This window comes from Symphodus melops, assembly GCF_947650265.1.
Source record: "Symphodus melops genome assembly, chromosome: 12".
NCBI lineage: Eukaryota > Metazoa > Chordata > Actinopteri > Labriformes > Labridae > Symphodus > Symphodus melops.
Genome location: NC_136702.1, coordinates 23,571,846 through 23,589,649, shown reverse-complemented (window position 1 = coordinate 23,589,649; position 17,804 = coordinate 23,571,846). Strand labels below are relative to the sequence as shown.

General features: G+C 45.1%; 2 protein-coding genes across 2 annotated transcripts; one reads left to right on the top strand and one right to left on the bottom strand.

Annotated features, from left to right (window-relative positions):
- Positions 1-4: 4 nt before the first annotated feature.
- Positions 5-4,706, bottom strand: ddx18 (DEAD (Asp-Glu-Ala-Asp) box polypeptide 18). Its single transcript, XM_079357038.1, has 14 exons — positions 4,499-4,706; positions 3,938-4,108; positions 3,682-3,846; positions 3,119-3,254; positions 2,901-3,001; positions 2,595-2,794; positions 2,397-2,511; positions 2,125-2,264; positions 1,868-2,029; positions 1,293-1,445; positions 1,050-1,163; positions 891-947; positions 621-798; positions 5-374 (listed from the first exon to the last, which is right to left on the bottom strand). Exons 1-14 carry the CDS (start codon positions 4,602-4,604, stop codon positions 232-234), a joined length of 1,941 nt encoding a protein of 646 aa, XP_079213164.1. The 5' UTR covers positions 4,605-4,706; the 3' UTR covers positions 5-231.
- A 1,215-nt stretch (positions 4,707-5,921) lies between these two features.
- LOC306832391 (actin-related protein 3-like) lies at positions 5,922-17,539 on the top strand. The gene is made up of 12 exons (XM_079357045.1): positions 5,922-6,185; positions 10,109-10,164; positions 10,633-10,757; positions 11,631-11,741; positions 11,849-11,944; positions 12,050-12,157; positions 13,134-13,277; positions 15,004-15,177; positions 15,443-15,535; positions 16,351-16,476; positions 17,038-17,121; positions 17,279-17,539. Exons 1-12 carry the CDS (start codon positions 6,142-6,144, stop codon positions 17,372-17,374), a joined length of 1,257 nt encoding a protein of 418 aa, XP_079213171.1. The 5' UTR covers positions 5,922-6,141; the 3' UTR covers positions 17,375-17,539.
- Positions 17,540-17,804: the final 265 nt, after the last annotated feature.

Genomic DNA, 17,804 nt, shown 5'->3' with positions numbered 1-17,804 from the left:
TTCATGCATTGAAAGTCATTAAAGATTTAATACAACACATCAGGAGAGGAAAAGATAGAAAAGAAAAGTCACCTCTCCGATCTTTGTTTACATTTACAGAATACACGGACACGTCTGATTGGATCAAGCCGGGCCCAAACGGCGTCTCTGCCGCGTGCTCGCTGATAGAAACAGGAAGTTGATGTAATAAAAGAGCCGCTCTTTAAATACACAGAGGAATCAGTCTTTAGGTCAGCGGCTGAACTGCCTCCTGTCGCCTTTTCCTTTGTTCACATGTTTAAACACTTTGGATTTGTGGAAGTTGGACTTCTGGTACCCGAACCCGCCTCCACCTCCTCGCTTCTGCATCTTCGATCCTTTACTGCTGTGAACGTCTGAAGGGAAGAGTTCAGTTAAGGAAAAAAAATACACAAACACATACTATACAAAGTGTAAGAGGAACAGACGGAGGGACACCTTGTTTCTGATTGGCTAGTAGCATTTGTTAGGGTGAGAACGAGAGCAGATGATTGGAAGGTGAACTCTGTTGGTCTGCTGCACGTCTCCCCTCCTTTCAATAAAAACTCAAACTCGCTCTTCTGTATATTTTTAACATGTAAACCCATCACTGTAAAGGATACTCAGGTCGACGTATGGAGGAACTTTGAATCCGAAGGACAGCGCCACCATGGGGAGGTTGAGGGTGTTGACGCTGTAGATCTGTTTGAGCGAGTGGGAGTCGTAAGCCCTCACGTACGTCTTGTAAGCCTCCTGTGCCGACTTGTGGAGATAGTAGTTCTTCTCGATCAGCTTCTCCAGCTGAGGAGCAAAAACGACGAGGCGAGACTCAGAGAGACACTCTTAAACATTCAGAGACTTAAACGTCTTCACGTCGAGCAGACGTTTCATACCTGAGCCTGGATGTCAGAGATTTTACTCCAGGAAAAATCAAACTCACTCAGGGGGACCTGAGGGGAGGAAAAACAAAAACACGAGGGGTTGAGATGAACACAGGACATACTGACTCTGCCGGGTTGGGGATCTAAATTCAAACACTCTGAGACGCTCACCTTGGCCTGTTTGAGGAAGCGGAGGAAGCCGAGCTCCTCTGGTCGGAGGATGAGGAGCGCGTGTCCTCGGCCGTCGATGCCTCTGGCTGTTCTGCCCACCCTGTGGATGTACTCCTGTGGACACAAAGAGCCAATCAGAGTCCTCCTCTGTGAATCCTTAAAATCACTCGCCAAGTGACTGAAGACTTCAGACGCTGAGTCACTGAGGAACAAGTGTCATTTGAATGATTCACGTGTTGATACCTTGGGGTCATCGGGGGGGTCGTACTGGACGATCCAGTCCACCTCGGGGATGTCGAGCCCTCGAGCTGCCACGTCGGTACACAGCAAGATCCCCGAGTCAGCGTTACAGAACTGGAAGAAGGTGGTGGTTCGTTTGGTCTGCTTCTGCTTCCCCTGTGTGCGCATCAACATTACACTTTACAAACAGCTGGGATGGGAGGCGGGGCTTAATTTAACACGAGTCGGGTTTATTTGACTTAAAAGGACAACTACTTTAGATGCCTTAACTGTCACAATAAATTGTTCCTGATTAAAGTATGTACTGTTTGTCCAAAAGAAGGAACCCCAGCACTGCAGAGAATAAACACTTCCACAGCACATCACAGGCTGGTTTAATGCGGCGTGCTGCTCTGATTGGCTGGTTAGTTGTGTGACAAAGCCGCAGATTAAGGGGGGACACGATACGCCTGTGTCGTTCTGTTAAAGCCTCCGTACATCCACACAGCGTGAGACGAGGTCCACTCCTGTGTGTGGAGGTCTTACACAGAGAGCTACGTGATGCGTGTTTGTGCTCGCACGTCTTCTTTGTGTCTTACGTGGATGGCCATCACAGGCAGGTCGATGTAGTTGAGGAGCTCGTAGTGAAACTTGACCGACATGCAGGAGGAGAAGAAGACCATCAGCTTCTTCTTACGGTTCTTCTTCAGGAAGGTGAAGAGCAGCAGGAAGCGTTTCTCTGACGGACACACCACGTAACCCTGAAACACAAACGGCGGCTCGGTTCAGAGTGAGGACGGCGCTCCGGCAGAGAAAAAAAAAAGCCTTCAGCGGGACGCTGATTTAGTAAGCCGACCTGCTCCAGGCCGTCCACTGTGGCGTTGTCTTTGTTGTCGTCCACGCCCACATACAGAGGCTCCTTCTTCAGGGAGATTCGAGCCAAGTCCTCCACCTTACGGGTCTGAGTGGCTGAAAACAGCATCGTCTGTCTCTTCTCTGCAGAGGAAAAAGAAGCACAGCGAGAGCAGGAGACAGTCAGAATCCGGAGAGAGACTGAGAGGAGTCACAGGTCGGACCTGAGAGCTGAACTAAAACCTGCAGAAAGGATGCAGAACAGCAGATACGTACGGGGCAGCAGTTTGATGATCTGCTTCAGCTCCTCCTCGAAGCCGACTTCGAGGATGCGATCGGCTTCGTCGATAATCAGACACTGCAGGTTCTTGTACATGAACCCAGGGGTGTTCTGGAAAAATCACAAGTCTAGCGTCACGTTTTTTTCTTTCTTTCTTAGTATTCAAAGTCATGTAAATATCTCCCCCCGCTCACCTGCAGGTGGTCCAGCAGACGGCCAGGCGTGGCCACCAGGATGTTGACACCGTTGGCGAGTTTCTGCGCCTCAGCAGAGCGGTTGCTGCCCCCCATGATCAGACCGAAGGTGTGCACGTGGTGAGCCATCAGCTCCTTCATCACGCCGTACGTCTGCATCGCCAACTCGCGCGTGGGGGAGAGGATCACGACGCCGGTGCCTGAGAGGACGACAGGAGAGTCAGGCTGAACCTCTTCACACGTCGTACATCAGATAGACAGAGTTCAGCCAGGAAACACTGGACAGGTAGAAAAGAGGAATCTTACCGTTTCTGGGCATGAACTTGAGTTTGTAGATGAGCTCTATAGACGGGATGAGGAAGGCCAGTGTTTTACCACTTCCTGTCTTGGCTGCAGCCAGAATATCCCTGCAGGAGAGGAAGAGAAGTGGACTGTTAGAGACTCTTTAAAGATGCAGGATTGTGATAAAGTCCAACATCTTGTTTGATTCTTGGTTCAGTTTCTACAGACTTAAAGAAACTCACCTTCCCTCCAGCAGGGGTCGGATACTTTTGTGCTGGATCTCTGTCATGTGTTCGAATCCCATTTCCTTCACTGCTTTCAGCGTGCTGTCACTCACCAGCTCAGCGAGAGAGGCAAACGACGTGTCCTCGAACGCACCTGTAGGAAAAACAAACAGGAAGTCATGAGCGTGATTGTTCCCCCCGCAATAAAAACAAGTACATAACCTGCATTTCTAGTCATACAAGTCAAACCCTCCTTAGTGGAGCGTGTCCTTGTGGTCGGTCCTGACAGGAGGATCACAGTTGACCCTCCACAAGACGACCACAAGTCTCACTGTACGCCTTAGCTGACACCCGATTCATGATGGGAACAGTGAAAGGGCAACACATGAAGGCGAAACCACTCGACTTCAGTTTGTGTTTCAAACCTGAATAATCTACAAATTAATGAAGCTGCAGCGACACAACGAAGCTTCAACAGCTGCAGGGACGTCACCAAAAACTAAACCCACCCGACGTTTCCTGCCTCTCTGATATAAAGCAACCAGTGTGTGTGTGTGTGTGTGTGTGTGTGTGTGTGGTACCTGTCAGGCCAGAGGGTAATTCAGGAAGATCTTCCTCTTCATCGTCTTCTTCCTCTGGTTTTTCTGTAGACATTTCTCCATCTTCATCTGCTGTTCCCTCTTCTTCTTCATCATCTTCTTCGTCATCATCATCATCCTCGTTCACTGCTTTGGTTTTCTTTTCAGCTGGAATGAAAATTAAAAAAAAAAAGTTAATCATCATAAAGAACAGTTGTGTGTAGTTGAATCATGTCCTGCACACTCCTCTTCATGTTACCTGGAGATTCAGCCGGGGCTGCCAGTTTCCTTTTCTTCTTCTTCTGGGATCTTTCTTTCTCGGCTGGTTCCTCAGTTTTCTTCTTCTTCTTCGTGGGCTGCTTTACTGTTACAGCAGAGTTGTCTGGATTCTCACAACACTCCTCCTCCTCCTCCAGCCCGTTTGATTTTTCTGAACACATTCAGACATGTCACATGAACTACTAATAACGTCACTGTCTTCTTTAAAGAAGTCTGTTTAAACTCATACATGAGTTTAAACAGCTTTGAAACATATTTAGAGATCTTTCACTTTGAGTGTTTCACTGCTAGCTGGCTAAATGTTTACGACAATAACTTATAATATTCAAAACATTAACAGATCAGCGAAACATTAACATATACTGCATCCACTTTAGGAATAATATGTTCAACGTCTATAAGAAAATATTTAATGTTCGTTTTAAAATCACGTCGTGGTTAGCTCAAGTGGCTAGCTTAGCATGTAGCGTTCGTGTCCGCTTCAGAAAAAACAGAAAAAAACAGAATTTACATTCGGATTTATTTAAATAAAAACACTTACCCGTCTCTTCTTCTTCTGTCTGCGTTTTTAATAGTTTCCGCTCTTTGTTCTTTTCGCTTCTTTTCTGAATTTTCTTGCGCAGAAGCTTCATCTGTAGGTCCGCCATGGTAACAGCGGACAGCACACGTGTTTATGTTCAGGACCCTTTCCTCCTCGCGAGGAGGAGACCGCACACTGCCTGAGTAAAAATAGCGAGGACCTCGCATATGTTCAGGAGGAAATAAATCCAGAGAGAATTCTTTGGCAACGGAGAAATAATGACCCATTCAGAAATAAATACAAACATTTGCATTAACATAAATGATTTACAACTTAAACATTTGTTTCATCGTCAGGTGATGCCTGCCTAAATGTTTAAATTATTATCCAATAAGTAACAGTAAACGTTCATAAAAAGTCATATTGTTTACATAAACAGATTAGTATTTATATTGTTTGATTTATCAAAAAAGAGATCAACTACAAACAACTACATTGTCATGACTGTATATTTTAGTAGGCTATTAAAGGGGACATATTGTTAAAGGTCCACTTTAAAGTGTCTTTGAACATTTATTTGTGTAACCTGAGTGTCTACTGACCCACAAAATGAGAAATAAATCCATCCAGTCCTCTGTTTGTGGTCTGCATAAGTCTTACCACACAGAGAAAAATGGTCTGTTTTCAAAATGGTTCTCCTTGTGATGTCACAGTGGGATTCTGGTGGGAAAAAAAATCTCTGCCCATAGACTCCAACTCCAGCCTAGAGCAAATCTTTTGCACGTATCTCCCATTTTTATTCTCGCTAGCAAAGGCCTGATGTCTACTGGGAAAACTCAGGGTGGCGGGGGTCATTTCATTTAAAGAGACACACACCAAAACGGAGCGTTCTGAGAGAGCTGGTTTCTATGGGGTCACAAACCTCCTCTGGTGCTTGATTCATGTTATATTTGGACCAATGCACAGATGTTTCATTTAGAGCACAGGGGGACTGTTTGAAAAGGTGGAGAAGGGGGATAATAATATGTCCTTTTTAAAACTGTCAGTTTATCAGCGGACTGTGCAAATACATTTACTTTACTTTATACTTTATTTCAGACTAAAAAAACAAAACAAAAAAACCCCAGAAGAAACAAATAAAGCACATCAGCAAAGGGATCAAATATCTACAGTTCAGTAATTAATTATTATTATCATTGAAATAATAATATATAGCCCCGATCAGTGGTTCATGTGTGTCACTTTCTCAGCCTACACTGAAACATAGTCTTTGTTTCTTCATGCAAATGTGTCTTTGTATTTTAGTTTATTTTAACAATTGTTGTTTATTTTAATAATACGTGTGTTGTTATTAATGCTTTATTATTTTAGTTTATTATTATTATTTATAGTTCTTCCTTTCTCTGTGTGATGATCCCGCCTCTCTTGATGATTGACAGCTGTAAAACCCTGCTCTGTGTAGCTCGAGCTCGACCCGGTGTCCGCCATCTTGGCTCTTCCCCTGCCTACCAGTAGCGGAGTGCGGAAGTGGTAGCTGCACTGTGCGGGCTTGGGGTTCCGCCTGTGGACGCCTCGCCAGATTCCTCCAGCCGAAAAGAGAAACAGCCCCCCCTCCCCTATCCTTCAAATTCAACCCTAGCTTAGCAGCAGAGACCCAGGCAGAGATGGCTGGACGGTTACCGGCGTGTGTTGTCGACTGTGGCACCGGGTAAGCTTTTCAAACCGGACCGCCGTGCAGACAGGGGGGCTCGGGTGTCACCGAGAGGCTGAGAACGGTTAGCGACTGTCAGTGTCAGCAGCATCAACTGGGTGTGTGTGTGCAGACAGCCAACCATGGAGCTAACGAACAGCCAAACGGGACACTCTCCCGGTGTATGGTGAAACGTGTAACCGTGTGAATCGGTGACTTTCGAACGCGTCGCTGCGTGGTTGTCGTAGTTACGGAGCGCGTCGGGTTCGAACTGTTTAAACTGCCAACAGCCTTCGGGCTGAAAGCCATCAGTTAACACGGTCGCTCTTTTCACCGTAACACTGTTAGGCATTCCGATACGAGTCGTCGCTGTTATTATCCCCCGGTTTCATCTCCGTTTGTTGTCGAGTTTCATCACAAGCAGCCCGAGCTTTCATCACCGGATTTTCGTGTTTAATAGATCGAATACAGGCTGTAAAACTGAACCCTCACAGCTGGCTCCATTCACGTTTGTCTTGTTGATCATTATTATTAGTTTAATTACTCTCCCTTTAATAAAAAAAAACTGTCACTGATTCGTACATCGTATTCGGAGTGGTGATATAACTGTGCCCTTGGGTAAATTCATTTTCATAAATAATTTTGCTCGTTTGTCCAGATTTGCGCATGCGCATCACTACTTCCTACAACAGCCGACACTTCCTCATTCACGCTTTTTAGTCCATATATGGTCGTTTCTTCTGAGCGTGCTTTTTTTGATTAACTTCTCAAGTTTCTCTTGCTAGCCATGATAACAGTTACTGTCCATACCACATGTTCTCACCTGCATTAGGTGATGATGATGATGGTCTGTTTTTGCCTAAAGTGCTGTTTGTATTCAGCAGATAAATCACTGTTTGTCCTGCAGGCTCCTTCTGCAGCATTAGATGATCATTGTGCACTACTTGCTTTCTGCCTTTACTATCATGAATTAAGAGTATTTGACACATCTGTTAAATCTTCACAATCTTTTTAAGCATTTCAAAGAGTAAGGATGGAAAACACCCCTTTAAAAAAAATAAAATAAAAAACAACAACAACTAATTATTATTACACCCCCCTCCAAATATACTACTCGGCATGCTTTGTATTCTCAGTGAGTTTGTGGGGCAAGTAGTTTGCATTGCTTGCATGTAGAGGCTTGAGCTCCTCACTCTTCACATTGCATACCTCTCCATTCAACCCCCCCACCCCCTCCTCCTCCTCCTCCTCCTCTCTTCACACTGCTAACCAGTCTGCAGCTTCCGATCTGCAAACAGCACAAGAAGTGTGGCTGAGAATATGTTTTGCCTGCTCTAGTTTTAATCATCAAGCAGATGGCTTTGACTCTCTGGCCAAGTCATGAAGTCAGAGCACATATGTTCAGATATGGGTGAGTTTTATAAAATAACGCCTCGTCACAGTGAAGGCTGTTCATAATGATGAGGTGTTTTATGTGGAAACCTTGACACGCTGTGGCTTTGCAGTTTAGCCTTTTGCAGATGTTGAAGGAGTTCAACAGCTGTCTGAGTCATGCTCATGATGTCCAAATAAGTGACAACTCCACTTCCTTTAACGCTTTCATAAGCAGACTTACTGCTATTAATAGAACGGACAACTCAACCGTGCAATGAAACAATCAGTTCAATTAGGTTTTTTTTTTTATCCTCTAAATTTGCTTTAATAAACTTTTCAAATCGTGTTGTAAGTGCTGTCAGTGGATTAACCTCAGGCTGCCATCATCAGAGAGCCTCAGTTAGAGTGGGTATACTTTTAATCAGCAGGTGAAGAAGACCTGTTTGCCAAAAGGTAGATTGTGTTTGGAACCAAAGATATGCAGCTCAGACGTGTGTGTGTGTGTGTTTCCAGCCTGTTGAGGCTGGTAGAGAAAGACAAGCTGGGACCGCTCTGTGGTATGAAGGTGTTCACAGCGCTGCTGTCAGACAGCTGTTCATAGCACCGAGCACCAACTCAACTGTCTTTGGATTGAAGTGACATTAAGACGCTGGAGTCTAATCACAGAGTGTAACACGCAATCAGACACAAAACGGATTTAAAGAGTGCAACAGGAAGTGAAACAGTGAGCTCATAGATGCTAAAACTCCTCGTGCATTTTAAGGCAGCTGCTGCAGAGTTTGGTGTTCTACCTCTGCGAGTGATCCTTTCATATTATTCCTGTGTGATGTAGTGTTGATGGGTGTAGCATCACAGAGTGCCTTACATATCTGAATGGTCTTGATTGATTCAAACAGTATCTCAGCCATTATTTACAAAGTATGGAGTATTGATCTCTTTGGGGATTTTGTTTTTGCAGGACAAAGTTAAACCATAAAAATGGAAGATATCAGGATTTTGTTTCCTGCAAAAACGACTCCTTCAAATGTCTTCTGTACTCGAGCATCCCCTGCATGTTGTTCCTGTTTCTGGCTCTACCTTGAAAAAACAACACTGGCAGCTCTGCTGGTTTCCCACTGATATTGATGGATTGGTGAAGTTGCCTGAATAGATGATATAACTCCAGTCAGACGCCGCTGTGTTTCTAAAGAAAGTCTCAGTTTGAGCAGAATAACCAAGATGCTTTGTTTGTGTGCTCACGTACGAGGCGCTGATGAGTCGCAGCGGTCAGACAAACTGAGTATGAGAAGTTGTGTCTGTAAGTGGACAGAGTTATTCTCTCTGACTCTCATGAGGAGGTCATGGTTAGCCTCGTGTGTCAGAGAGCTCCTTTCTTTGAAAGACTGCTGATCTGTCTCTTCCAGCTTCTGTTGAATAAAATCAAAGACCAGGATGTGGTCTATTATGCCCACAGTGCTTTGGCAGCCTTCAGCAGTGTCCTCTATCAGTCCCCTGGGCCGTGTGTGCGGGAAGTATGGGAGTCTGGTCTGGGCCAATCCCAGTCAGGACCACATCTGGTTAGCATATGCCCAACGAAACAGAGACGTGGACCAATCTGTTAAGTCTTTGATGCAAAGGGGGCGTCTTCAAGAGGAACTCTTTTGTTGTTAACACAGGCTCCGCTGTACTTTTACTTATTCTGGACTTTACATTACTAATCCAAAGACTTAGCTAGTTTCTGACAGCTTTACATGCTGCAACGTAATCTATCACAGCAGACAGGAAGTGTTTCTTCTTATGCTGACAAGTGACAGTCTCAGATTGTTATGCTAACTGTTCACCAAGGAGTTCAGTTCATTTAGGTATGATATCCCATTTATTGGCGCCTCCACCGTCTAAAGTTGGGACTCGTATGTTGGGGTGCAGAGGGTACTGATCAGACCTTAAAGGGCCCCTTTGCGCTTCTTGGTTGAACTTAATTGATCGCGGGCTACACTGCGTTGGGCTGTATGTTCAAAGCCAGCAGACTGCGTTAATAAAACCAGATGTTGTCTGGATGGATCTCTTAATTTGGAGTGATTTTGTGTCATACACATCAATCCAAACGAATCAGAATTCAACAGGAAGAGGAAGGTGGACCAGGAACTCCCATTATCATTGTTTCTATCATGGAGTCTGGAGTCTCTGTGGACTGAAACATAACCGCTCTTACAATCTTACCAAACACAACCTGTCGAACATTTAGAACACGGAGCAGATAAGAAGACAGAAGCAGAAGCCCGTGGTTTGTGTTTGTAAAGAGAAGTAGGAAATCAGGAACACAGCAGTGTTGAGGTCACAGTTTATATTGAGCGTGGTTAAACAGAAGTCATCTTTTGTCTCTCTGTAGACTCATATGATTGGTCTCCTGAATGACTCCTTTTATGGCCTCGCATTTACAAACTCCAGAGCTGCTGCTGTTGGCTCCTGACCAACCCGCTAACAGACAGTCAAAGCATTGATCCCAAACAAAAAGTGTAAATGATTTCTTTTTTTTTTTTTAAATAAAAAGTGAAATATTAAAGTACGGTGTGTTCTTTGTCTTTCAGTTACACCAAACTGGGCTATGCAGGGAACACAGAGCCGCAGTTCATCGTTCCATCATGTGAGTATTTCTGTGTGTGTGTGTGTGTGTGTGTGTGTGTGTGTGTGTGTGTGTGTGTGTTGGATTCCAGTTACACCAGTCAAGCAGGCCAGTTACCATGGCAACGATTGCAATGATGCATCCTGAAACGAGGAAAATAATTGTCCTGTCAGGAGACCTTTGTTAATGTCATCTTTGAAAAAAAAAAAAAGACTTAAATTTATGATCGTTCCTGAAGACTTAATCTTGATGTCTCTTTTTTATTTTACATTTTTAGAGAAATTGCAAAACAATTTCAAACTGTTAACCAACTCTCGATAGCGTCTGCAGGAGCTGCCTCCATGACAGACTCTGTGACAGGCTGGGAGTGAAAACGTGCACGCTGGTCATCGATACATCACAGACCCTGACAGACTGATTCCTGGCACTCATGAAATCTTCACTTTGTCTTTGAAATCTCTTGTATTGAATTCTCTGTTTTCCTGTCAGGTATCGCCATCAAAGAGTCGGCCATGGTCGGGGACCAGGCCCAGAGGAGGATGATGAAGGGGGTGGATGACTTGGATTTCTACATCGGAGACGAAGCAGTAGACAAGCCCTCATATTCCACGAAGGTTTGTGACCCTGGTGGCTTTGCACACCCTCAGAATCCATATTCACTAAATCATTCACTAAAGAGAGCAACACATTCAGAGACTCCTGACGGGGTTTGATGATGGTTATAATCCCTTTAATTAACCTCTAAACATTTAAGATGATATCGCCAGTAACAACTTGTACTTCTCCATCAATCTAACAGTCTTTTAAGTTCGTGTTCAGATGGGAGAAAGGTCGGCCTGCTGTTTTATTTAGCAGGAGGGTTGAACTTGATGCATCTACACAATGTGATTTTAAGGGAGAGATAAGATGAAGATAAGAGTGAGATACGGATGGAACAATGTGCTGACACAGATTGAATGAGATGCACTTTTCCTGCCTCGACCTCTCTGCATATGAAGTCAGGGATTATACACCGTCTATTCTCAGGAGAAACATGGAGGACCAGAAACTCAAAGAGCGTCTTCCCGCTGACAGCGTGGCCTCTTGCTGCTCATGTATTTTCGCTCTAGGTTCCATCTGTTTCATAACAAACTCTTTGATCGTTGTTGTCTACAGTAAGGATTTAACACCTTCGCTCGTCCCATGTACTGAGGCCACACTCCCTCTCCTGCTGCTGTTCTCATCCCCCACTGTAAATGTGTGTGATCCAGTTTACTTCTAGTTATGAAAGATACAACGGAAAACTCTTTTTTCCATTCTCTAGTTTTTTTTAATTTTTAAATTCCCTCCTTTAAAAAAACAGAATCTCATCCTGCACTCTCTCTTCCTCCCTTTCCCGTCCCAGAACAACGAATCCTCACAGCCAGTCTGTGTTTACGCATTTCATTCTACTGTCATCTTATGTCGCGTGCTGCTCTCTAACGAGCCGACCTCTTGTGTGCACACAGTGGCCGATCCGTCACGGGATCGTCGAGGACTGGGACCTGATGGAGCGCTTCATGGAGCAGATCATCTTTAAGTACCTGAGGGCTGAACCTGAAGACCACTACTTCCTGCTGGTGAGAACGTACTCCTCACATGCTCTGCTTTCTTCCCCGAGTGTGACACACACACACCTTACAGAGTAACTGTCCTATGTGTGACATTTCCTTTCTATTATTTTCAGACCGAGCCGCCTCTGAACACACCAGAGAACCGAGAGTACACGGCCGAGATCATGTTTGAGTCCTTCAATGTACCAGGGCTTTACATCGCCGTGCAGGTGAGATGATGGTGTTCACCTGATACCTTCAGACACGCACACATTTGATTCAATCATTTCTTCTCATTAATACTGTGTGTGTGTGTGTGTGTGTGTGTGTTCAAGGCTGTGCTGGCTCTAGCCGCCTCCTGGACGTCCAGACAGGTGGGAGAGAGGACGCTCACAGGAACCGTCATCGACAGCGGAGACGGTGTCACGCACGTCATCCCTGTGGTGAGTTACCTGGGGGACATGCACACCTCGTCGCCTGTGGAGAATCAGCAAGAATGCATTCATGGTCAACCACATGTTGCCCCTTTTATTCTTCCTAGAAACTCGTTATTGATGCAGTTTTCTGTCAGTCAGTAAACTAAGTTCATAGAGATATACATGGTCAGTCTTTAAGAAGTTATCTTTACACTAACACAGTTCTGGCTCTCCTTAAGTTAACGTACACTGTTCTTAAGATGTATTGTTTTTATATTTGGGTAAAGCCAGTTCTTTGAAGTGTCCTGTTTGGGTTAGCTGTGTGCTGTTGTGACAGTCGTGTTGCTTTGCTGCAGACCTGTGGGCAGGCTGAGACACGCCTCATTCCACTGATCAGCCTTCTCGCAGGTCAGCAGCCCTGGAGACAAAGAGCCAAGCTGTGCGTCGAGCACGGGGCAGAAACACCTGAGGATGTCTCAGGTCTACTAAATGACATGTCCAGGTGCAGACGAGCTAACACAGAAGCATCCAGTTTTCTACTGACAGCATGCTTGGTTGTCTTAGATAGAAAGTAAAACATTCCTCTGCACGCCATATCAGGAATGACCTCTGTAAAGTCTCGAGTGTGTGTGTGTGTGTGTGTAATAGTCGTGGATGGGCTGTGTTCAGACCGCTTCATCATGATTAGGAGACGTGTAAGAACTATTTGTAAAGCTGTATTTCCACTTTCTCCTCACGCAGTAACAGGAAATTGCAGCAGTTTGAGAAGTAGGCCGAGGACTTACTCAGCTTGAGGAAATGTGCTTGCAGAATATATTTAGTGGCTGTGTGACTGAATCAGCATGTCTGTAGCTTCTGCTGAATGTGTGCAAAAACCAAGCCAAACACAACAGCAGGGGGGGCGTGGAGCTGTGTGTCCTCCCCGCAGGACACACAGCTGAGAGGAAAACCTCAAATATGTTGTCACATGATTAAACTGTATTTATCGTTCTGTCTCTCCCAGGCTGAAGGTTATGTCATTGGCAGCTGTATAAAACACATCCCCATCGCAGGGCGAGACATCACCTACTTCACCCAGCAGCTCCTCAGGGAGAGGGAGGTGGGGATCCCTCCGGAGCAGTCTCTGGAGACGGCAAAGTCAGTCAAGGTGAGTCCGTTAGCCCCCCCCCCCCCTGCTGGGCGGGATGATTGAAACGATGCTTGTGTCTGAACTGACGCAGAGTGATGAACACGTAGTTCATTTGGATATTTAGTGAACAGGAACAACAGTTGGAGGAAGTTAGCTCATAATTAATTAACTTGGTGTTTTCTTCATGTGGACAGGAGGTGGCGCTGTTGGTCTGCCTGTTTTATTCAGGGTTTTGTTTGCATGACAACCCAAACATAAAAAAAATCATTTAAAGCTTTATCTCTTCAAATCTTTTGCATTTTCCAAATGTCCAATAGAAACGACTTCATGTTGTGTTTTGTCTCGTGGTTGTTCTGTCAGTCAACACATTTCAGTGAGTCACCTTTGTTCCTCCATGTTTGTTAAACAGCTCCTTCAATATCCCAGACTCTCTGTGTGTGTCGAGGACCATTCAGCACCCCGAGACACACAGACATAATGTGAATTCTAATAATGAGCATCAGCAGAGAGGGAGGGGGGGGTGCAGGTTGTGCATGTTGTGCATGTTGTGCATGTGCACGCTCATGCAGTCTGCTAACACTAATTCCACCTCTCTCAGCGTGGAGCCCATTCCCTGTAAAAGCAGCATCCTGTTACACGCTGCACGTCCAGATTCACCGGCACATCAGTCAAATCCATTACCGTCCACACTCGTGTTAATGTTCAAATTCAATGTGTTTTCATTACTCCCTAAGTAGCAGCAAAAAAAGCACCTGCAAGGTACACACACACAAAGCAACATCTTCTCATTATCATTAGGGAAATGTGGTAACAGAACACCGACACTAACGTAATGTGTCTGTTCATTAAATTGGACTCCTGATGTCGACAGACTGAAGCATCACATGTTTGCACCGCCGTGCTGCTTCAATATGTCTCATTTAAAGTTGATCAAGTCAAATGTTTTTGACTCATTATCAGGATTAATTATCATATCGACCAGCTCAACAGAGAGCAGGAGATGACATGCAGCAAAGGGCAGAGGTCAGATTCGAACCCACAGCCTCCGTACATGGTGCGCCATTATCCAGGCTATGTGCAATTAAGATTATTTTATGTTGAGCTCACAATTAGAAGATGAAGAATATTTACTTCATCAATCCGGTTAGAGGAAATTCTATTTGAACACACACACACACACACACACACACACACACACACACACATTCACATGCATGAACAGGATCCGGTTGACGTGCAGAGTGAGCAGGCTGCCTGCAGCAAGCGCTCCTGAGCTGCTGGGGCAGAGGGGTTGGATTCAGTGCCTCAGGAAGTGAACTGGCACCTCTTCAGCCACCAGATCAATTTCAGATTTGATCTTCACCAACAATCCCTTCAGTTTCCAAACCAAGTCCCTACAGACTGATCTGCTGCGGCCCCATTAATAAACACCATTCGTCACTGACCACAAGTAAAATCATCTAAATATTCTGTAATTTTCTTCGGCTGAAGTGTAAATATTGCAGAGGTAAGAGAATGTAGAATGATATGATTAGTGAAAAAAAGAGAAAATCTGGCGCAGGTAGAAAGTGTATAAAATAGTACAGGTTAAACAAAGAAGATTGTGTGCGTGTGTGTGTGTGTGTGTCCTTTAGCAGATCATATTTCCTGTTTGTTTTCGGCACCATCATGGTGTTTGTGTTCACATCACATAGATGGAAAACTAGGACTGTTGTCAAACTGTTTGTGAATGTCTCCCCACCAGGAGCGGTACAGCTACGTCTGCCCCGATCTAGTCAAAGAGTTCAACAAGTACGACACGGACGGCTCCAAGTGGATCAAACAGTACACCGGCATCAACTCCATCAGCAAGAAGGAGTTCACCATCGACGTGGGCTACGAGCGCTTCCTGGGGCCCGAGATCTTCTTCCACCCAGAGGTTTGTCAATAAAGGCTTCAATCAAAGCAGGGAACTCTATGTAGGTTTATTGAACCCGACAAAGACCAGACGGCACTTCTATAACAAGTCAACGGTTTGTAGAAAGAAGTGCAATTAAATATAAAGGAAGGTACCAACTGAGTCATTGGACCCACACAAACACCTGACATCTTGGTCCATTAGGGCTTCATGTCTAAACTACGACTTCAGTTAGACAACAGTGTGTGCCTTTATCACAACTTTTTCTTTTTTTTCACCGTCCCAGTTTGCCAACCCAGACTTCACCCAGCCCATCTCTGAGGTTGTGGACGAGGTGATCCAGAACTGTCCCATCGATGTCAGACGTCCTCTCTACAAGGTGAGCACATGTTCTCTATGCCGTCTGTTTAGGAAAGAAAAAGGAGATTTATGAATATCAGTCAGGATGAGCTTCTTCTTCTGGAGTAGTAATACCTCCAACTAGAACAGAACCTCATATTACTACAAAGAATTTAACTTTAAAGGTCACATGTTCTCCTCCTCTTCATCTAGTGTAAATAAGTATCAGAGCTCCATGTGTGTGAAGTGTGTTAGATAGATAGATAGATAGATAGATAGATAGATACTTTATTGATCCCGAGGGAAATTCAGGATGTTGTTGTAAATCCACTCTGATCCTGTATTTGATCATGTCTATAAACCCCTCTATTTCAGCCCTGCTCAGAACAGGCTGTTTCTGTGTCTGTAGCTTTAAATATGTAAATGAGCTGTGTCTGACCACGCCCCCTCTCTGGAAGGGCTCGGGTGTACTCGCTGCTTTCTCGCTCCATTTCCTATTGTTTACGGTGAGAAGGCAGACTCAGAGGGCAGAACAAACACCTAGCTGTGGGAGTGTCACCCATCTGGGGGAGGGGCTACTGCCCTTTGTGATGTCATGAAGGGAAAATCTCCAAACGGCCTGTTTGAGCACACATTTTCTGAAAAGTGGAGCAGACAGAAGACGGGGTTGTGATTTTGCAGACAGACTAGAGACACAACTTAGAGTTAGAGGAAGATGGTGAAGTGTATTTGCGTCATGTGACCTTTACATTCAGACCTGTCCGCTTGTTTCTGAGCTGTGTCACAGGTGTGTCACAGGTGTTAAGTGCCTCTCACTGGGCAGCTCTGTAATCCTCGTCACCTTCTCTTCCATAGAACGTTGTTCTGTCCGGAGGTTCCACCATGTTCAGGGACTTCGGTCGGCGCCTGCAGAGAGATTTAAAGAGGACTGTTGACGCCCGGCTGAAGATGAGCGAGGAGCTGAGTGGAGGCAAACTCAAGGTGAGAGAAAAAGACTGATTTATATAAATGCAGCGGAGATCAATAAGGCTCAACAAAACACAAAGACTGCGTCCAAATGGAACGGAGAAGAAAAGTCTGTTTTGTTCATTCTGATGGGTCTGGAATTTCAATGTGTGGATTTCAATAAAAGTAGAAACCTAATGGGAGCCAAACGACTGCAGGTGAAATGTTTCACCTTCACGTTAGCCTCTCCTGCCTCTGTGTCTGTGATTCATGCTGATGAGACGTTCAGTCCTTCAGCTTCAGGCTCTTAAGAAACAGGCTGTGAGTAAAGCTAATCAGGGTTAACAACTTTAACAGGAAACAGGCGGAGTTACAAACTCCCACGTTTCTGCAACACGTACGATCTGTCACGAAGTATCCAGTAAATCTTCCTTTTAGATCAGAACACATCTTTCACAGGTGTGCAGCACAGACGTGAAAGTGTGTCTGTGCACGTTTATATCAGCGGTGTTGTTCAGGCCCAAAGATGATCGAGTGCCTCGTGGACTTTAAGTGAAACTGTTTCTCACCCTCCTCCTCTCTGTCCTCCCTCCGCAGCCCAAACCAATCGATGTCCAAGTCATCACTCATCACATGCAGAGATATGCAGTCTGGTTTGGAGGATCAATGTTAGCGTCAACTGTAAGTGCATGAAAGCTGCTCACGCACGCACACACACGCACACACACACACACACGCACACACACACACACACACACACACACACACACACACACACACACACACATGTTTTTGTTTACATCCTTACACTCACTTTACGCTCTCTGTGTCTCCTCAGCCTGAATTCTACCAGGTGTGTCACACCAAAAAAGACTACGAAGAGATCGGACCGAGCATCTGTCGCCACAATCCCGTCTTTGGAGTCATGTCTTAACTTTGGAGTCTGGCAGAAATGGGCGGGGCATGGGCGGGGCGGAGGCTGTGATATTGAGAGGCAGGGTGGGGGGGTGGTGATGTGTTGATGACAGACAGGCTCAGGAGGTGGAGGATGGTGCTGCTTCTATTTTTTTTTTAAATGCTTGTTCAGGGAGAAAAGGCGTTCCAGACTGGAAAAAAAAAAAAGAGGCTAAACCAATCACAGAGCGGCTAAAAAACGTATCATGGATAATGTTCCCTTTTTTTAACTTTCATTTATTTTCTTTGTTCCTGTCGAAATTGAGGGAAAACGGTTTGCAAGCCGAACAAACTTAGGAACATTTTCCAGAATGTGTGGAGCGGCGTGCGATGACACATGATTACGACGACGATGATGATGATGATGATGATGAAGAAGAAGAAGGTGTTGGTGGATTATGAGTTCAAAC

Excerpts from the sequence above, each read along its gene's own strand:
- ddx18 (XM_079357038.1), bottom strand. The coding sequence starts at position 4,604 with ATGGCGGACCTACAGATGAAGCTTCTGCGCAAGAAAATTCAGAAAAGA. Across the intron at positions 4,109-4,498 it reads GACAGAAGAAGAAGAGACGG|AAAAATCAAACGGGCTGGAG; the intron begins GTAAGTGTTTTT and ends GAATGTGTTCAG. Across the intron at positions 2,795-2,900 it reads CAAGTTCATGCCCAGAAACG|GCACCGGCGTCGTGATCCTC; the intron begins GTAAGATTCCTC and ends TCGTCCTCTCAG.
- LOC306832391 (XM_079357045.1), top strand. The coding sequence starts at position 6,142 with ATGGCTGGACGGTTACCGGCGTGTGTTGTCGACTGTGGCACCGG. Across the intron at positions 6,186-10,108 it reads GTTGTCGACTGTGGCACCGG|TTACACCAAACTGGGCTATG; the intron begins GTAAGCTTTTCA and ends TTTGTCTTTCAG. Across the intron at positions 16,477-17,037 it reads TGAGTGGAGGCAAACTCAAG|CCCAAACCAATCGATGTCCA; the intron begins GTGAGAGAAAAA and ends CTCCCTCCGCAG.